General features: G+C 34.1%; 1 protein-coding gene across 3 annotated transcripts in view; it reads right to left on the bottom strand.

The window, feature by feature from the left end:
- The window catches only part of VPS50 (VPS50 subunit of EARP/GARPII complex), a 139,374-nt gene that overhangs the window by 63,183 nt on the left and 55,462 nt on the right, over window positions 1–20,729 (bottom strand). For all 3 annotated transcript variants that reach the window (XM_019443319.2, XM_019443318.2, XM_019443320.2), the window contains 4 exons: window positions 12,926–13,058; window positions 9,021–9,109; window positions 2,225–2,319; window positions 1,817–1,915 (listed from right to left, as the gene is read on the bottom strand). In XM_019443319.2, coding sequence (XP_019298864.1) covers window positions 1,817–1,915; window positions 2,225–2,319; window positions 9,021–9,109; window positions 12,926–13,058 — 416 coding nt within the window. The remainder of the gene's footprint in view (window positions 1–1,816; window positions 1,916–2,224; window positions 2,320–9,020; window positions 9,110–12,925; window positions 13,059–20,729) is intronic.

Here is a 20,729-nt window from a genome sequence, read left to right as displayed (position 1 = left end):
CTTTCCCACCTCTGATTTAAAAACTAATTATTTTAGGGGCGCCTGGGTGGCTCAGTCGGCTAAGCGTCCGACTTCAGCTCAGGTCATGATCTCGCAGTTCGTGGGTTCGAGCCCTGTGTCAGGCTCTGTGCTGACAGCTCAGAGCCTGGAGCCTGTTTCAGATTCTATGTCTCCCTCTCTCTCTGACCCACCCTGTTCATGCTCTATCTCTGTCTCAAAAATAAATAAACGTTAAAAAAAAAATTTAAAAAAATAAAAATAAAATAAAAACTAATTATTTTGGAGCACCTGGGTGGTTCAGTTGGTTAAACATCCAAGTCTTGATCTTAGCTCAGGTCTTGATCTCAGGGTTCTGAGTTCAAGCCCCATGTCAGGCTCCATAAAGTAAAATAAAAACTGCTCCTTTTGTACAGCAATGCATACAAGTCAGGCCGTCTGTTTCAACATGGCTTAAGTTTTAACAGGAAAAAAAAATTATAAATAAACAAAGGCAGTGTTAGTGTTTCATGCTGTCCCCTTTCCACTGCTTTCCTGAGATATGATCAATTAAAAAAATTTTTTTTTAATTTTCTAAACATTCTCTTCAATTCAATTATAAAATTCAAAGGCTCTACTTTTGTACTGGATCAATCTAAATCCCTTTCAAAACATATTTAATAGTTCACAATTAACACAGAACACTTGTACTTAAATATATTTAATAATAAATTAGTTAATAGTTTGATGTCCAATAATCTCTCTTCTGATATGACATCAATGACTGTAACCATGTATTGACCCTGAACAAGGAGAAAAAGCAGAATTTAAAATCCTCACCAACGCTGGCATCAAATAACAACCAAAAAAATCAAACCTTGGGGCACCTGGGTGGCTCAGTCGGTTGAGCATCCGACTTCAGCTCAGGTCATGATCTCGCGGTTTGTGGGTTCGAGCCCCGCATTGGGCTCTGTGCTGACAGCTCAGAGCCTGGAGCCTGCTTCGGATTCTGTGTCTCCCTCTCCCCTTGCCCCTCCCCCGCTTGTGCTCTGTCTCTCTGTCTCTCAAAAACGAATAAATGTAAAAACAAAATTTTTTAAAAAGTCAAAATTTTAAAAAGTAAAAATGTACAATAAAATTAAGATACAATTCAAATGATAAATTGTATATAAGGGATACAGTACATATAGTACAGGGCTCACCTTGTATCAGTAAAGGGCTAACAAATAGCTCTCTCGATTTAGTGCTGCTTTAATTATCCAATCACATTGCTAATTAAACATTCTTTCCTACCTTCCTCCATTCCCAAAACCATTCCTAATCACCCTTTCTAAAGTCAGTGATGACTGTTTTGGAATGTAATACATAATCTTGACTTTGTGGCTTGATCCTAAATATCATGTCCTGTTCTTTAGAAGCCTTCTTACTCCTAAAAGGCAGATGCATTTAAGTAACCCCTCAATGAGCGCTGCCTCCACCGATCTAACTTTCTTACCAGCTCACACCACATATGGAGGTATAGAATAGTGGCCAAATTGTTTTGGTGAACTCTGACATAATAATAATCTTTCACCCAAAGAGAAACTGGTTCAATATTTAGTTCAACATTTTGAGCCCCTCAAAACAATCTATTAAATTTATAATAAATAAGTAATGAGGGTATTTTATGGGATTTTTGAGGGAAAAAAGTCCTTAACCATCTTAAAAAGACTTCAAAGAACAAATTCTTCCAAATTCAAAAGTAATTGTTTTAAACCAATTAATGCTATAAGGTTTAAACATGAGACAAAGTATTCTCATTATGTACATAAGTCTATTCACATTTTATTAGAGTTCCTACCTATGGTAGTTCTTAAAATAATTGACGCTTTGTTTTCTGATGGACTCTTGCAAAACTTCAGATTTGCTACCACAAAATTCTTCTCCAACTTGCATCAACCTAGTTGGATAAAAAAATTCATATTAATTTCAGTAACATCCTTATAGAACAAAAGTAGTCTAGGTCATCTTTCTTCAAAGATAACAAACCAAAAAAATGGATGTTTGAAGAAATTCTAAACATCACAAATTCATTATGGTTTACAGACATCTGAAGGACAGAAACCCAGCAGAAATTAGATGATGAATGTTCAATTGTCTTCATTTCCATGAAGAAGTTATACCTGATAACTCACTGATTCATGATTTCTTTGATTACCATGGTTGAATGAAACAAACTAAAGAATTAAAACAAGATCTCAAACAGTACCTGCTGATTATATCCAAAACAAAGATGAAATCATCATATTTAAATATAGACAAATCCGTTCCAAGCAAGTAGGTTTTTACTTTTAGTTGAACATCCTGTAAAACAAAACAAAAAAATATTTCAGGTAAATCCAAAATATAGAAAATAAGTTCCCAGAACCATTTATTCTACAGTTACAAATTAAAATGAGACAGGAATATATTATTAAGAATATATATTTAGGACAATAACCAATATCCTTACAGTGGTATCATAGAGACAATTCCACAAACATCAGTATAAAAATAGTAATGGCCACAATCATCACTATTAATACATACACACACATGTAAGATAAGAATTATACCCAAGTGTTGGCTATGAAGATAAAAATCACCACTTATGTGTAGCTTGGTAGGCTAGAAACCCCAAAATAACCAATTAAAAAATAATTAGAATTAATAAGATAACTATTTCAAGTGATTATGTATAATACATAAAAATTAAGTTTTCATGTATTTCTGCTGTAGCACCTTAAAATGAAGAGATTCCATTTATTTATTTATTTTTAATTTTTTTTAACATTATTTATTTTTGAGACAGAGAGAGACAGAGCATGAACGGGGGAGGGTCAGAGAGAGGGAGACACAGAATCTGAAACAAGCTCCAGGCTCTGAGCTGTCAGCACAGAGCCCGATGCGGGGCTTAAACTCACGGACCGCGAGATCATGACCTGAGATGAAGTCGGCCGCTTAACTGACTGAGCTACCCAGGCGCCCCGAAGAGATTCTATTTAAAATAAATGTTAAAAGTGTAATATACTTAGGAAAAATTTTAAAAGGCAATATCAGACCTATAAGAAAGAACTAAGAACACTAATAGGATACAAAAGAAATTTCAATAAAATGAGAGTCAAGGGACTGAATGAGTGACTAAATAGTGCAAGTCAACTTTTCCAAATTAATGCAGTGGTTCAATGAAATTCTAACCAAATCACAAAAAACTTTTCCTTTGAACAATCACTCTAAAATTCACCAGAAATAAGAAGCAGGCAATAACCTCTTTTTTTAAAATAAAGCTTTGAAAAGACAGCTTAAAAGGTATAAGTGAATGGGGTGACTGGGTGGCTCAGTCGGTTAAGCATCCGACTTCAGCTCAGGTCATGATCTCACTGCTCATAAGTTCAAGCCCTGCATCAGGTTCTGTGCTGACAGCTCAGAGCCTGGAGCCTGCTTCAGATACTGTGTCTTCCCCTCTCTCTGTCCCTCTCATGTTCATTCTCTCTCTCAATAATAAATAAATGCTTAAAAAAATTTTTTTAAAGATGTAAGTGATGTTGGAGGACTTGTACTATCTGCATTAAATACATAAAAAACTATTTTTTAAAAAAGAATACTACCAATACCCAAAGAATCAATAAAATATGACACCTCAGAAATAGTGCTAATATATATACATGAGCTTAAGAAACCGCAATAAAAACTACTGTTTGCCCATTATTTACTTTTTGTCAGCATTATGCTAAGAACTTCATATATTATCATTAATCCTAAAATCGTTTTGTTGAGCAGGCATTTATTATCCTAAGAGATAAAAAACTGAAAATAGGTCAAGTAATTCTCTAAATTCACATGCACCATGAATGACAAAGCTAAGACTTGAACCCAGGTCTCTCTGCCTCCAAAGTCTCTTTTCACTGGACCTTGCTATAAGGAGGCATCACAAATAAAGACACAAGAAAAAAGATCATCCAGAAAATAGTGAAAGGAAAACCAACTAGATTTGGAGGGAAGAACAACTCTCTCCTCTCTACATCACATATCAAAAGATATATAAAAGGACTGAATAAGTGTTTTTGTATGTTTTCAAAAAATTAAAAATTAATCCAATAAAGCAAAAATATTTTCTGAGTACCTATTAAGTGTTCTAGGCAGTACTCTACGTACTTGGGATATAGCAATTAATGTAAACATTGTAATGTATAGATAATGTATAGATAAATATCTATAATTACCAGATGAATGTTGACCTGAGCTTTACATAGGAAAAAATAGTTTAAGAATAAATGTAGCATAAATTACAAAGGACAAAGGTCAATAGTTTGACTTCATAAAAATGTAGATCATCTGCATATTGAAAATAAGTGAACAGACATATGATATACAAAAGATTAGTCATTATCATATAAATCATTTAGAACTTATGAACAAAAAACAAATAATTCACAAATCAGTTAAGTTATGGAGTTTTTAAATGTTCACCTTCTCTAATAATTAAAGAAGTATGAATTAAAACATTAATAAAAATATAAACAGATTCAACTGCCTAATTAAAAGATAAAGTCTCTCAAAAAAAAGACATTTCTTTTATATTTATAGAAGACACAAACATGATCCAAAAGCATTTAAAATAAAGACACAAAGGAAAATATGAACAAAATAAACACAGCAATGATAATAATAAAACAAGCTAGAATTCATAGCAAAATGCCTCAGGACAAAAGAACTACATATTTTTTTAATTAATGAAGGGAATTACATACAAAGAAGGTAGGTAAAGTGGTTATTAGCATTGCAGCATCAATCAACCTAGCATCCAAGTATAAAAAGCAAAAGCTATTGTTAGAAATAAAACAAAAACCTGACAAAATTACAATTCTTCTGAAAGATTAAAACCCCTCCCTCAGAATGACACAGGCCAAGGAAACAAAAAATAAATAAAATATAGATTAGAATAATACAATTAATAATAAGCTTGCTTTAATATACACATAGAACTTAACTCCCACCACAAAGAAGAAATACATGGTTATTTTTCCAAATGCCCAAGCAAAACATTTTTAAGTGGGTGGCTAATAGGATGTAAAGAAAATCTCAAATTCACAAAAAGTAGAAATATTGCAACCCTAATTCTCTATAGTAAAAAGAAATAATAAGCACATGAATAATATGAATAATTTCTTACATATCAAATATTTAAAGATAAAATAAAAATCTTGGAAGATCAAGACTTTCATATAGTTAGGTTTGTAAGCTCCATAAGGTCAAGTATCATGGGTTCACCGCTGTGTTCTCAAATTGACAGTTTCTGCCAAATGGTACAATTGATACAAACTTTTTTATTACAGACTTTCTAGTTGAGTAAAAATGCATGGAAAATATTCTAAAAATTTTCGTATCAAAAATCACAGTCATTCTGATTTTGAATTTAATTTTTATGTCAGAAAGGTTAAATATCTTCTTAGAATTTAATTATCCCTATATTTATGACGAAAGTATACAAATTGTCACACACTCACTTATGCATTGGAATTCAGGATTTCAGATGTTAGAAATGTATTATGGCACATATATAGCATATATCATATAACAGCCCCAGTGGGGTGTAAGGCAGTATCCCAAAATAAAATGCATTAATATTCCTACAACATATAAATGTTCACTTTAATGAGATAAACACTACAAAAAGTTTAATGACAATACTGGTCTGGTTCTGTTGCTGAATGAATTCAAATTGGGTCAGGTTTGCCTGCTGAATATGTTATCAAAAAACATTTGTTTTTCATAGGTTTTGCTTTTTCAAATTGAATTGAGCCTTGTACTTTCAACTGACAAACACTCAAATGCGTTCCTAATGTATGCAAAATACTGTTTAGAACTAGTTGAGAACTGTGGTAGGGGGGCAAATGAGACTTGGGAGTGGTGGAGATGAAGATATTCTAAAGCTTGAAACGTACAACACAATAATCTATACTCAAAAGAATGATCACTTTCATTAAACTAGCTAAATGCTTAAATTTACTAAACCTCATATTTAACAGATTCTACTATATCAGGAATGATATCAGATTGCCAGACTGAATGGAAACTAGCTATATGAAATGCCAGGTCAGTATTTCAAAGTACACTGAATTACCAGAAATTCTGCCATGGATTCTACAATTTCAAGTACAATCAGTGTTATTAGGAGACTATATCAGGAAATTAAATCAGAAATAACTCCTATCTGACCCTACACTTATACTCAGTGGGTATGAGATTTCCCTTTCCAGTATATATAAAATTCAGAAAAACATCAGCCCAAACCCATAATTAATAATAAATTAAAAAGCAGTTAAAGGGAGCAGCTGGGTGGCTCAGTCAATTAAGTATCTTACCACGGCCTAGGTCATGATACCGTAGTTTTTGAGTTCAAGCCCCACGTCGAGCTCTGTGCTGACAGCTCAGAGCCTGGAGCCTGCTTCTGATTCTGTGCCTCCCTCTCTCTCTGTCCCTGCCCCACTCCTGCTCTTTTTCTCTCAAAAATAAAAACAAACATTTAAAAAAAAAAAGCAGTTTAGGGATGCCTGGGGGGGCTCAGTTGATTAAGCATGCAACTCTTGATTTCAGTTCAGGTCATGATCTCAGGGTACATGGGATCAAGCCACACATTGGGCTCCACGCACTGATATCATGGAGCCTGCTTAGGATTCTTTCTCTCCCTCTCTCTCTCTGCCCCTCACCACACTCTCTCTCTCAAAATAAATAAACTTTTCTTTTAAGTAGTTTAATATAGAATAAAGGCCCATATATGAAAAACCCACAGCTAACATCATACTCAATGGTAAAAAACTGAGAGCTTTTCCTCCAAGATTAGGAATAAGAAAAAGATGCCCACTCTTGCTACTTTTATTCAACACTGGATGTCCTAGCCAAAGCAATTAGACAAGAAGAAGAAAGGAGGCATCCATATTTGTAAGGAAGAACTTAAACTGTCACTGGCAGATTATAGGGTATTATACATAGAAAACCTTAAAGACTTGACCAAAAAACTACTAGAAGTAAAAAATAAGTTCAACAAAATTTCAAAATACAAAATTAATACCTAGAAATCGGTAGCATTTCTATAAACTAATAACAAAGTAGCAGAAAGAGAAATTAAGAAAATAATTCCACTTACTGCTGCGCCAAAAAGAATAAAATACCTAGGAATAAACAACCAAAAAAGGTGAAAGACCTTTACTCTGAAAACTATGAGACGATGAAAGAAATTGAAGACAACACAAACAAATGGAAGGATATTCCATGCTCATAGACTCAAAGAATATTGTTAAAATGTCCATACCAGCCAAAGCAACCTACAGATTTAATGCAATCCCTATCAAAATACCAACAGCACTTTTCATAGAGCTAGAACAAACAATCCAAAATTTGTATGGAACCACAAAAAAAGACCCCAAATAGCCAAAGCAATCTTGAGAAAGAACAACAAAGCTGGAGGTATCACAATGCCAGACTTCAAGATATATTACAAAACTGAAACAATCAAAACAGTATATTACTGGCACAAAAATAGATATATAGACCAATGGAGTATAATAGCCCAGAAATAAGCCCACACTTGTATGGTCAATTAATCTATGATAAAGAAGGCAAGAATACACCATGGGAGAAAAGACAGTTTCTTCAATAAATGATGCTGGGAAAACTGGAAAGCTACATGCAAAAGAATGAAACTGGACCACTTTCTTCCCTAAGCACAAAAACAATTTCAAAATGGATTAAAGACCTAAATGTGACACCTGAAACCATAAAACTCCTAAAAGAAAACATAAGCAGTAATCTCTTGGACATGAGCCTTAGCAACATCTTTACAGATTTTTTACCTCAGGCAAGGGAAACAAAAGCAAAAATAAAGTATTGGAACTACACAAAAATAAAATGCTTTTTCATGGCGAAAGAAACCATCAACAAAATGGAAAGACAACCTACTGAATGGGAGACGATATATGCAAATGATATATCTGAGAATATATAAAGAAATTATACAACTCAACTGCAAAAAAAATCCTCAAATAATCCAATTAAAAATGGGCAAAGGACCTGAGTAGACATTTTTCCAAAGAAGGCATACAGATGGCCAACAGACACATGAAAAGATCTCAATGTCACTAATCATCAGAGAAATGCAAATCAGAACCATGAGATATCACCCTATACCTGTCAAAATGGCTAAAATCAAAAAAGAGATGAAATAACAAGTGTTGCTGAGGATGTGAAAAAAAAGGAACTCTTGATTTAGCACTACTGATAGGAATGTAAATTGGTGTAACCACTGTGGAAAATAGTACTGAAGTTCCTCAAAAAATTAAGAATAGAATTACTATTCTATAAGAATTACTATTCTATAAGAATAGAATAGAATTCAAAAGAGCAGCCCAAAAAGAACAAAAAAGAGTTATCTTCAAAGAAATTACACTTTTGTCTAGGAAGTAATAAATTTAAAGAAATTAACAAATTTAATTATCTGATAACAACTATGCCACTAAACTGTAAAAGAAAAGTTTAAGAAGATAACATTCAGTCAATAAACATGTAAGATGCCCTCAAGGCACAAAATCACTGACTTAGAAAAAACTTTTTCATTCTATACTAGATGTTAACCCAACTATCACCTATTTAGTTTTCCTTTATCTAAAATTAGCAGAAAGAAAACATAAATAAATGAAATAAAAATAAATAGAGTATCTCAATAAGAAAGCAATTTCTTAAGGTAAGCGTGCATTTGCTAGGACACTAAAAGCAAAAATGTAACCAAGGAATATATATATATTCCCAATAGAGATTTTCAAATTAGAAGATTTACAGACAAATAAAACTGTGAACTAAATTACAGAAGTTAAATTAAATGACAGATATAGTCCAAAGAAAAACTAACATATAACTAAATCTATAAGGAATACAAATAAGTACAGAAAAGTTCAAACACCGAATTTCTAAAACTTTGACATGAAAGTTTCAGTTGCTTTTGTAAAGAAAATAATTAAAAAAACCCAAACCTGCCATATTCGTGTAAGTCCATGTTCCAATTTCTTTTTTATGTAGCCACGATCAAAATTAGTTTCTTCAGTACCCATATTACTCCCTTCTGAAAATAAAAGAGGATACACATTTTCAGATTTGATTCCCATTTTTGTTTTCCGAAAAAAACATTTTAACTCTCATGTATTGTAAGCCTATGTAAAATATACAAATATTTATACAATCAAAACAATGTCAAAAATAGGTATTAGGATTAAACCCATTTTATAAGATACACAAATTCAGACTGTGAAATGTTAAGTATTCTACACTTAAGACCACTCAGTACCTATGTGATTGCAGCTGGAATTCTAACTTAGGTAGTGTGATTGCAGAGACAAGGTTCTCGATGACTGCCAGGGCATTACAGGAACCAATAACCTAAGTATCAGTTAATAAGCATGTTACCAAAAGTACAGATTGCAGAACTGCACATGCAGTAAGGTAATGATGCATATGTTTTATATTTTTCATAATCCAGGATAGTCCTATCCATTCCAAATAATCTAACAATGTCCAGTTCAACAGGTAAGAGCAATGATGTGCTTCAAAACAAATTTCCCCCCTAAAAGAAACCGGAAAATGCAATTATGTACATTTATATTAAAAAGATTATGCCTTTTTATGACTAAACTATGTGGAACAACTAAGGATGTTATTTCATCTTAGGCTAGCAGGGTGTCCACTGGTAACCAGCAAAAGGCCCTTGCATAGGCCACACCCCAGGTTCATGCCTTGTGTACCTTTGACCACTCCTACAGCTGAAGCTATTTATTATCTGTTCAGTGTGGCTACCAAGAAACCAGCAGCTCAGGGCAGTGCACCCAGACTATACCTTTAGAGTTTTATTTTATGATAGTAAAGTGTTAAGATACCAAGAGTATCATTACAGCAGGTGACCTCGAGACTGTTTCAGCTTTATGAAGTTCTGTGAAGAAAAATTTTCAAATTTCGGACTCCTACAATTGTATTTCTTAATGTGAATATGAAAGGATTAATTTCAAGTGAAAAAATGACTTTTTGGAGTTCTAGATATTGTCAGCTGTTAGGCTCATCAGAGTCCTGAATATTCATAAAATACACAAAATCAGGTCAAGGAATTGTAGCAGAGAGGATTAAGTATGAAAGGCTCAATTGGTGTTTTAAGTTTGACTCTATAACCCAATAAAAATACATACATATATACAATAATACATGCAAACTATGAGCCTGAAGCAAAAAAGCAAACCTCACTATGATGAATATATATTGTCCCCTAAACTCTTATTTTATATCTAAAGTTGTATTAATTTTGTTCCAAACTTTGTCTTTGGTTTCTCCTTAATGTATTAGAAAAGGGAAAACAGGTGCTGAAATGTCTTAACAGTTTCTGCAACTAGAAAAAAAAGAAAGGTTGCCAAAACAGGATAAACTTGTGAAGATCTGGAATCCCATTAAGCCGAACAATTCCCTAAGTAACCTGAGGTTTAAAAAGAAAAAGGCAGGGACGCCTGGGTGGCTCAGTCGGTTAAGCGTCTGACTTTGGCTCAGGTCACGATCTTGTGGTCCGCAAGTTCGAGCCCCGCATCGGGCTCTGTACTGACAGCTCAGAGCCTGGAGCCTGCTTCGGATTCTGTGTCTCCCTCTCTCTCTCTGACCCTCCCCTGTTCATGCTGTGTCTCTCTCTGTCTCAAAAATAAATAAATGTTAAAGAAAAAGGCATATGTATATTTCATTAATAATAGTCTTATTATTATCTCTTGACCCATTTCATTTGATATTAACAACAACCAGTGTAAGCACTTCATATTTTCTCTAAACTTTACACCAAATCTACAAGTAGATGTGTTACTACCCTATATGGGACTTTTTATTTGTTCTGTTTTTTTTAATCTATCATTCTAAGAGGAAAGCTGAGGCATGGAGAAGATAAACTTCTTCACATTCTTATCTTTGGAAAATGGCAGTCAAAATCGGAAGCCATGTATCTCTGACTGCAAAGCCCATGCTCACAGAGGTAGTACAGGGATGAGAGTATAGGAGTTAGGTAAAAACAGTCTGGCCTAGAAACCTAGCTCAGTGTCCACTCCTTTCTTCTGCTTTCTCATCTTTCCCTACCTTTGCCATCCTCCCAGCAATATTTCTAAAAGGATTCCTTCTGTAGAATTTTCCTCTGTTATTTTTTTCAAGTATATTTATTTATTTTGAGAGAGAAAGAGAGAGAGAATGAGCAGGACAGGGGCAGAGAGAGAGAGAGAGAGAGAGAGAGAGAGAGAGAATACCGAGAAGGCTCCATGCTTAGCACAGAGCCCGACATGGGGCTCAGTCTCATGACCATGAGATCATGACTTAAGCCACTATCAAGAGTTGGATGCTCAACTGAGCCACCGGGGCACCCCCATTATTTTTTGCTATCTATATATTCTATATATATTTATAAGCTTCTTATGAGTCAAGACAAATATTAAACTTATGTCTTCTATACTACCAGAATCCTACAGTAAGATTTGAGTGAGCTTCCACCCACCCAACCACAGAAACCAAGCATCTCAGAAATTAGAAGCTACTTGGGGCGCCTGGGTGGCTCAGTCGGTTAAGCGTCCGACTTCGGCTCAGGTCACGATCTCGCAGTCCGCGGGTTCGAGCCCCGCGTCGGGCTCTGGGCTGATGGCTCAGAGCCTGGAGCCTGCTTCCGATTCTGTGTTTCCCTCTCTCTCTGCCCCTCCCCCGTTCATGCTGTGTCTCTCTCTGTCTGAAAAATAAATAAACGTTAAAAAAAAAAAAAAATTAAAAAAAAAAAGAAATTAGAAGCTACTAAACTAATTTGATTGATTAGCTACATTAAATTGTGTGCAAAACAAAAACTTGTGCAATATAATTTATTTTGATCATATTAAACAAAATGCTGATAAAAGCATTTAGTACTTTTAAAAAGTATCTCAAATACTTAATCTAAGCTATTGTACAAGGATAATCACTTAAGACATATAGTTATATAAATGAAGTAATTTAAATATAATGTCTAGTTAATATAATTTCTCAAAGATTTGTTCCTTATGTAGCTGACTATACCATAGTCATTTAAAGTTGTGGTTTTTATTCAAAGATTAATATTTTAAAACCTTGCTTTTTATGAAATTTTAAGTCCTACTGTGTTTTCACAGGAAGAAAAATGTAATTATTAATCCTTAGAATCTAGCTTTATTAGTACAACTTGACAACTAGCAAAAAGATTTAATAGTAAACATTAGCATTGATTTTATAGTAAATTTGGACAGACCAATGCCTTAACTAGTTTGGAATTAATTTTTTCAAAGACCTTTTGTTAATAATTTAGTCCTAAAGCCATCATGACATATTCCTGAAAACTGGTAGTATCTGTCACTTAAGAAGTCCTTTGGCCCAGTTAATCCCCAAAGATAATGGAGATTGTAAAGAAAATGAATGACTTGGGGCACCTGGGTGGCTTAGTCAGTTAAGCATCTGACTTTCACTCAGGTCATGATCTCACGGTTCGTGGGTTTGAGCCCCACATCAAGCTCTGTGCTGACAGCTCACAGCCTGGAGCCTGCTTCGGATTGTGTCTCCCTCTCTCTCTGCCCCTCCCCAACTTGTGCTCTGTCTGTCTCTCAAAAATTAATGTTAAAAAAAAAAAATGATTTCCAGGGTGCCTGGGTGGCTCAGTCAGTTAACATCCAGCTCTTGATATCAGCTCAGGTCACGATCTCACAGTTCATGAATCGTGTCCTTCGTCAGGCTCCACACTGACAGTGCAGAGCCTGCTTGGGATTCTCTCTCTCCCTCTCTCTCTGCCCTCCCCTGCTCAGGCTTTCTTTCTCTCTCTGTTTCTCAAAATAAATAAATAAACTTAAAAAAAAAATTATAGATTAAAATGATTTCATACCAGCAGCAGAAGTAGTATCCTCATTGTCATGCTTTTCATGCCATTCCATAGTCCTGTAATAGCTGAGCATAACTTCCCATAGTGCTTTGCACAGGTCTGCAAGGCATGGAATATAGCTGTCTGGGGTAACATGCTGAAGAAAATGAGAAAAGTTAACTTGAAAATTATCACAACTTGCCAAAAGGAAATCAATCAATCAATCATGTCATTTGTTCAAACTAAATACCTTTGACAATTTCTAAATTCTAGAAATTACATGGATATTATAGATATTCCATACCTATTAATATTTAAAAATAATGTTTTATATAATGTGGCTATGATATAATATGTGGTCTCAGATCTCCCTAATGAAAATGTGTGGATTTACCCCCCTCTATCCTTTGTATAAACTACCAGTTTGTCCTTCTGCCCTTTTTTTCCTACAGGTAGAGTCATGCCTCCATCCTATTTTGTAGGCTTTCTGTCAAAATGGAACATCTGCTTCATCATTTGAGATTTCCTAACATTTCTTCTCTTGGTAATTAACCCACGAGATTTATCTTAAATTAAAAATAAATTAAAAAAAGAATTAAAAAAAAATAAATTAACCCACAGCATTTATCATGCTGATAAAACACTGGAAGGCTAGTAAGACTGGTATATTAAGCTCTCCAAAGTAAATAGCTGGTAGAAATAAGTACATAGCAAGTATAGTTATGGTGTGACTGATGCTTAGGATAGCACAGGTCGGTAGTGGTCCTCTCTCTTTCAAGAAGTTTTTTCTCTCCATAATGATATTTCCCTCCTCTAAGCTCCTTGTTTATTAAAACATTCATCAAGCAATTAATAAAAATACTAACTTGTATGACTCAGTCCATTTTTATGTAAGCATGTCAAATCTCTGAAATTCAACTAGGAAGTAGTAAAATAAAAGAGTTGTTAAGCTCTGGAGTCATAGCCCAAGTTGCGTTTAAGCCAAGAATGGCAGGATGGTTCAATCTTACAAAATCTATTAATGTAATTCATCATATTAACAGTGTAACAAAAAAAAATCAAATGATTATTCTAAAAGATGCTGGAATAAACCTTTTGACAAAATTCAACAGCCGTCTGTAATAATAACTCATAAAAAATAAAAATGGATGCATATTTCCTTAAGATAAGAAAACTAAGGCATACCCACTGTGGTTAGGAACAAGACAAAGAAGCCCACTATCTCCACCACTATTTAACAATGTTCTGGAGGCATTAACCAATACAATTACACTATAAAATAGAGTAAGAAGCAAACAGGAAAAGAAGAAACCAAACTATATCTATCTGCAGATGATATAATAATATATCTAGAATATAATTCTTAGAGAATCAGTGATAAAAGTAACTAAAACAATAAAATAATTCAGCAAGGTAGCAGCTTATAAAATTAGTGCATTTGTATATATATTAATGTATATATATATATATATATATATATATATATATATATAATAACCATTTGGAAGATACACAGAATGAGAAACTTCCACTTATAATAACAAAAGATAAAAAAGATGAAATTTTTTGGAACTTAACAAATAATGATCCAAAATTCTATAAAGAAAACTGAAAGACATAAAATAGACTTGAACAGAGAGACATCTCTTATTCTTGACTAGGATGTGTCAACATCATCAAGATACCAATTCTCCCTAATTTATGAATTTACTGAGATAGAAATTAAAAAAGGCCAGAAATAGGTCCAGCCTCATATGAAAATAGAGTATTTGATAAATATAGGTGAAGATAGTTTTTTTCATAAATAGTGTTAGGATAACTGGATAGTCAGTTGGAAAAAGACAAAGTTAGACCCACTCCTCACACCATACATAAGAATAAACTCCAAAAGGATAAGAGATCTAAATGGAAAAAATAAAACTATACTAGCACTAGAAGAAAATTTGAGTTAATTCTTTCCTCAGCTTGATGTAAGGAAAGGCTTTCTAACTATGACTCAAAATTAGAGGTAATAAAATGTAAAAGTTGATACATTTTACTACATAAAAATTTTTAAAAAGAATTTACATGGCAAAACAAAACACTATAAACAAGGTCAAAAGACAAATTTAACAAACTTGAAAAATATTCACAGCATATATCGCAACAAAGAGTTAATATCATGCATTTATAAAGAACTCTCTGGGGCGTCTGGAGGGCTCAGTCAGGTAAGCATCTGACTCTTGATTTCGGCTCAGGTCATGATCTCACGGTTCATGGGATCAAGCCCCATCTTGAACTCCATACTGTCAGTGGAGCCTACTTGGGATTCTCTCTCTTCCTCTCTCTCTGCGCCTCTCCCACTCACTCTCTTGCTCTCTCTCAAAATAAATGAATAAACTTAAAAACAAACAAACAAAAAACTCCTAAAAGTTTTGGGGGGAAAAGACCAAGCATCCTATAAAAGAATGGAAAGAAGTTACAAGCAAACTTCACAAAAAGAGATACAAAAATGCCATTAAACATACAAAAAACATGTCCCACTTCACTCATAACAGGACACATGTACATTAAAACTACAATAAGATATAAATTCTCACTCATCAGATTGGTGAAAATTTTAAAGTTGACCATTAACAAAGAATCTCTTCTTGACCAAACTCTAGCTAAGATTCTCTGAGCCCTCTTCTTGACTAGGCCTCATTCTTGGCCTGCAAAAAATCGAACAAAACACTAACATAGTTTGTAAAAGCTCAAGGCTGCATACTAGGATGACCCTAGTCCCCATTAACATGCCTACTGAGAAAACTCAAGCCTGCCAAAAGAATTTACTGTTTCTTTCAGCTAACACCTGAAGATAGGCCTCCTGTCTCCCAGCCTGTGAGGGAGAGAGTAGGAGCCTCACTTCCATAAGTGCCAGTCAGCAAACCCAGATGGGCTTCACAAGGATTAACCCCTACCACCCGTTTTTTGTAATTTTTCATTTCCTGACTCTAAGCTCCAACTCATACCTTTCCCCTCTAAAATGCCCAGTAACCTCTGTACAAAATGAAAGGTGAACTTGGTTCACACTGGATTCTTTTCCATTTCTCAACAGTGTATTATTGATTAAAATCTTTCCATACACTTTAATTAGTATTTGGCTTTGTTTATCTTTGATACTCTGTATACTCTGTTGGCAAGACTATGAAAAAGCACCCACCCTCATACACTGCTAGTGGGAATGAAAAATGATATAACCCTATGGAGGAGAATTTGGCATTGTTTAACAAAACTACATGTGCATGTTCCCTTTGACCCAGCAATCCCGCTTCTAGGAATTTATCCTGAATTTATCCTCAAACAATGTGAAAATACTTATGCACAAGATTATTTATTGTGAAGGATTATTTGTAATCACAAAATATTGGAATCCATCTAAATGTCCAAATAGGAGACTGGTTGAATAAACTAGTGTTTATACACACAAAGGAGCACTATGTGTGTATAAACTATGAAAATGATAAGTTGACAACACATATTTAAATTTTAATTAAAAAAAATTTTTCCTAGTAACCACCTGTTTGTTTGCTATAGTTAAGAGTCTGTTATTTGGTTTGTTTTTTATCCTTTGTTCATTTGTTTTGTTTCTTAAATTCCACATAAATTTTTTCTCTGACTGACTTATTTCACTTAGCATCATATTCTCTAGCTCCCTGTAAGAGGGGAGGTAGGTGAGAAGATGTGTGAAACAGGTAATGGGGATTAAGAGTACATCAAGATTTTATGAGCACTGAGTAATGTGCTGAATTGTTGAATTACTCTGTTGTACACCTGAAACTAATCCAACACTGTATGTTAACTATACAGGAATTAATTTTGTTTTTTAATTTCCCCTTCATGACATACATATATGAGAAAGGGAAATTTTTTTAATTATATACAAGTTTTTTATATATATAAAATATATTTTTAAAAACACTGAAGTTAGTTACCTTTACAAGGTGGGGCTGGGAATGAAATGGAAGAAACGTAGGAGGAAGTGACACTTTTCTAAATATACCACATAGGCTATAAGTAACCTATTCATAGAAGAATTAGAATGACCATCCACATTTACACATGGCTTACAGAGATTAATATAAAATATTATTGCATATTTATGCCATAATTTGGAGTAATTTTTTATGTATATATTTCATGTTTACTTTTATAATTCACACTTGACAATGAACCAGTCTTGATTGTTTTTCCCTTTGGTTTATTTTTATCCCATCATAACAAATCTCTTATAGCACACACATTTAATAAAAACTTGATACTGATGCACATGGTCAAGAAAAAGTCAAAAGCAGAGGGCAAAGAAAAAAAAAATCACAAAAAAAGTTCTGGGCTGCAACTCCTCAATCATTCACCTAAATAAAGGTACTCTTCTACAAGTCAATTTTTTTCACTTTCATAAACTCAACTTTACATAAATTTATATTTATATTATGCAAATAAATTTAATCTAATTATATACCAACATTCTTTGGGGTAGATAAAAGGAAGACAATTCTTATTTCTTCCCAAAGAAAAATTATGGCTATACAAATAATTGTGTTATAGCCCACCAATTAATTTTTATTATACTTGTCACAGTTTAACAAACCAGAAAATTGAACCTTAGAACTACTACTACCTTCTATTTTCCACCCAGCCACTGTCTAGCTACGTTATTTGCCTATTTTTTCTAGGAAAAGTAGGTTCTTTACTACATTTCGTCTTGACGATTTGCTGAAATTTAATGTGTTTGGACAAGATACACAGAGATGTATTCGTATTTTTTCCCAAAAAAGTTGAAATTATTGAAGTTATAGCAAGCTTTTTCTCACCAAACTGACCCAAGTGTAAATAATTCATAAATCCAGCTAAACCACTGCACATGCCCAAAAGTCTCCCAAAAGAATCCATATTTTATCATCTTCAAAAATGTTCATACATACAAACATAAGACTATGATGTACTGAGCACAAGATAACAAGATGACTCTTGCCTAAATTTTTAATTTAAAATAGAAACAAATGCAGAGATTCATTGTACTAAATACATACACAAACAGTTTAAGAAAAAAGGGCAAGGTGGGCTAGATAAAAAAATACTGTTTTCAATACATTTAAGCCCAGATGGTTAATTTCTGCACTTGAAGACCATGTTGGCAATAAATTAAAAGAGTCATTTCATTTTAAAACTGGACTCCAAAAACCACTTTCCACTATACCATGTAACTAAGTGGTGTCAACTCTCATAGCAACAAATGGTTCTCTCATGCTTTTAACACCTTATTACTAAAATCATTCACAACTAGTATTCTCTCATTACTTTAAAAAAATCTCCTCTAAATTTCAAATAGAGAACCTTTATTACACAGACATGGGTGAATCATAACTATAACAAAAGAAATTCAAAGAAACCAACAAATAAGCAAATAATTGAGTAAGTAATCAAAAACTAAAAGGCAGGCCAAGAAGAGAATCTGGGTTTCTGAATTAACAGCCCATGAAACCTCCACTCAGACATCTATTCTTTTTCACACCAGCAAGGCATATTAGAAACAGGCTTAGAGAAGGAACTGGAAGTCCTGGGTCCAGCCAGCACCAGTTCTACAACTTATCAGTCACATACCCTTCCACAAAACACCAGTCTGGATTCAAGTTTCACCTTTCACAAAATAGTGTTAGAGATTCCTGGATCTAACTACCTCATCACTAGTTTAATCCACTCACCAATTACTAAATGCTTAATACTTCATCTCAGTTGAAATCCCAATTAAGGGAGGAGGATTCATTTAGAAAAAAACCAGGAATACCAAGGCAGAGGAGCACCATATTGTAATTCCAGTTCTATGTTTGTATCACGTATCAATCATAGCAATGAAATCTTGATCAATTTAGATAATATTCACAGCAAGACATCCCAAAGAACTGAAATAACATGTCTTTAAATTCTTTTAAAAATTAAGAATATATGGGAAATAGAAATTTAATTATCAAATATTACTCTGTGTTCAAGAGCTATTTTCCATTGCCATTCTTTGAAAGCTAGTAGTGTCAATTTATTCAGCAAAGGTTGTGAGGTGAAGGGAAAAGAAAAAAAAGTACGGTATTTTAGAAATATCTCTCAAAAACATACAGATGAGAAAGAATATTTTAAGTAATCTAAAAAATTTTAAATCCATAACCTCTATACAGATAACATAGATCTCTAGTAACTCTGAAGGTTATAAAAGGTAACAGAGGGAGCAGGATTTGGAGAATATTCACAAATCTGGATATTACAATGTAAAAATTTCAACACAGTATTACCATTATGCTTCACTATTCAAACATCAAAATAGGCTTTTTTTTTTAATGTGTATCTATTTTTATTTTTGAGAGAGAATGTGCGTGCATGTGAAGGGGAGGAGCAGAGAGAGAGAGGGAGAGGGAGAATCCCAAGCAGGCTCCACATTATCGGCACAGAGCCCGATGCGAGGCTCAAACTCATGAACCATGAGATCATGATCTGAGTGGAGTAGGACGCTTAACCAACTGATCTGAGCGGAGTAGGAGCTGAGTGGGACACTTAACCAACTGAGCCACCCAGGCATCCCCCAAATAGGCTTCCTAATCAAATCTTGAAGAACACTTTAAAAAAATCCACAGATATCATATCCCTTTCTTCCTCACTGTCAGCTAACACTTTGCACCTTCCATTTCTGCTATTTAACCATCTCAACCAACAAACATACCTGGTCAAAATAAAAATTATGAAATTAGCTTATTAAAACAGCAACATTCCAGCCCAGACTATCAGCACTAAGTGAGACTCTAGAGGACATTTTCAAAGAACGTGAAATGAACATAAGCAGCCTTTCCAAATCTGAAGCATGCAATGAAAAAAAGTCATCTTTTAAAAGTTGCTTAAGTGCAAAGTGGTAAATATGAAAAAAAAAGATGCTGCAGAATTTAGTTTTCTCTTATTAATTTACTTTTATATTCCTCAGAAATCTCTACTACCAAATACTTACAAAAATTTCAGAAAGATAATTTTTCTATTAAAACGTCAAAATAAAAATTCTTAGGGAATATCTTAAGGTATTTTTTGTTGTTGTTTCACTTTGATTTAGCACTCTGATCACATCATGACAAACATAAAGGGAACAGATGTCTTGGCATCCTCACAGGGCTCCCCAACTCCCAGTCGCTGCCACCCTCCACCCCCAACTTCAAACACACACTGATAGATTAAAAAAAAAAAAAAACCCACAAAGAGTTAGCAGTATCTTCAGATGAATACCGCTAGTGCTGTGAGCTGCATCACCAGAAGCTGGTAGGGAGGACCACTGCCTGTCCGGGAGGACCACTGCCTGTTGGGGAGGCTTCAGGAAAGATGTTGCAGATTCAAACAGCACTTGGCCCTGGAGCTTAAAACATCTCTGGGGAGGCTAAACTCCAGACCTAAGGAAGTGTCTGGGCCAAGCAATTACAAGATCTTTCCAACCTTGAATTACTTCTGTGAGGGCCACACTGTAGAAAATATGAATATCTTCAGTACTTTTTAGCCACTGGAAGCCAGAAATGTGCACAGTATAGCGGACTGGATAGCCACACGTTTGGGCTTAGGGCCCGACTTTGTGACTTACTCAGTCATGATGTTATAAATATCACTTCATTTATCTAAACACCTTAAGGGATAAAGCAAATAATCTAAATTCTCTCTACTAGGTTATTCTGAAGCTTTAAACACTATGACTGTCCAAAGACAACAATATACATACGCTGTAGCAAAACTTCTCTTGTGTCAAACTGGATTCATTCATGATTTAAAAACACAAATGTATCATGGTGAG

This window comes from Panthera pardus, unplaced genomic scaffold (assembly GCF_024362965.1).
Source record: "Panthera pardus isolate Hobbes unplaced genomic scaffold, ASM2436296v1 HiC_scaffold_8, whole genome shotgun sequence".
NCBI classification, from domain to species: Eukaryota; Metazoa; Chordata; class Mammalia; order Carnivora; family Felidae; genus Panthera; species Panthera pardus.
This window is presented reverse-complemented; position numbering and strand designations above follow the sequence as displayed.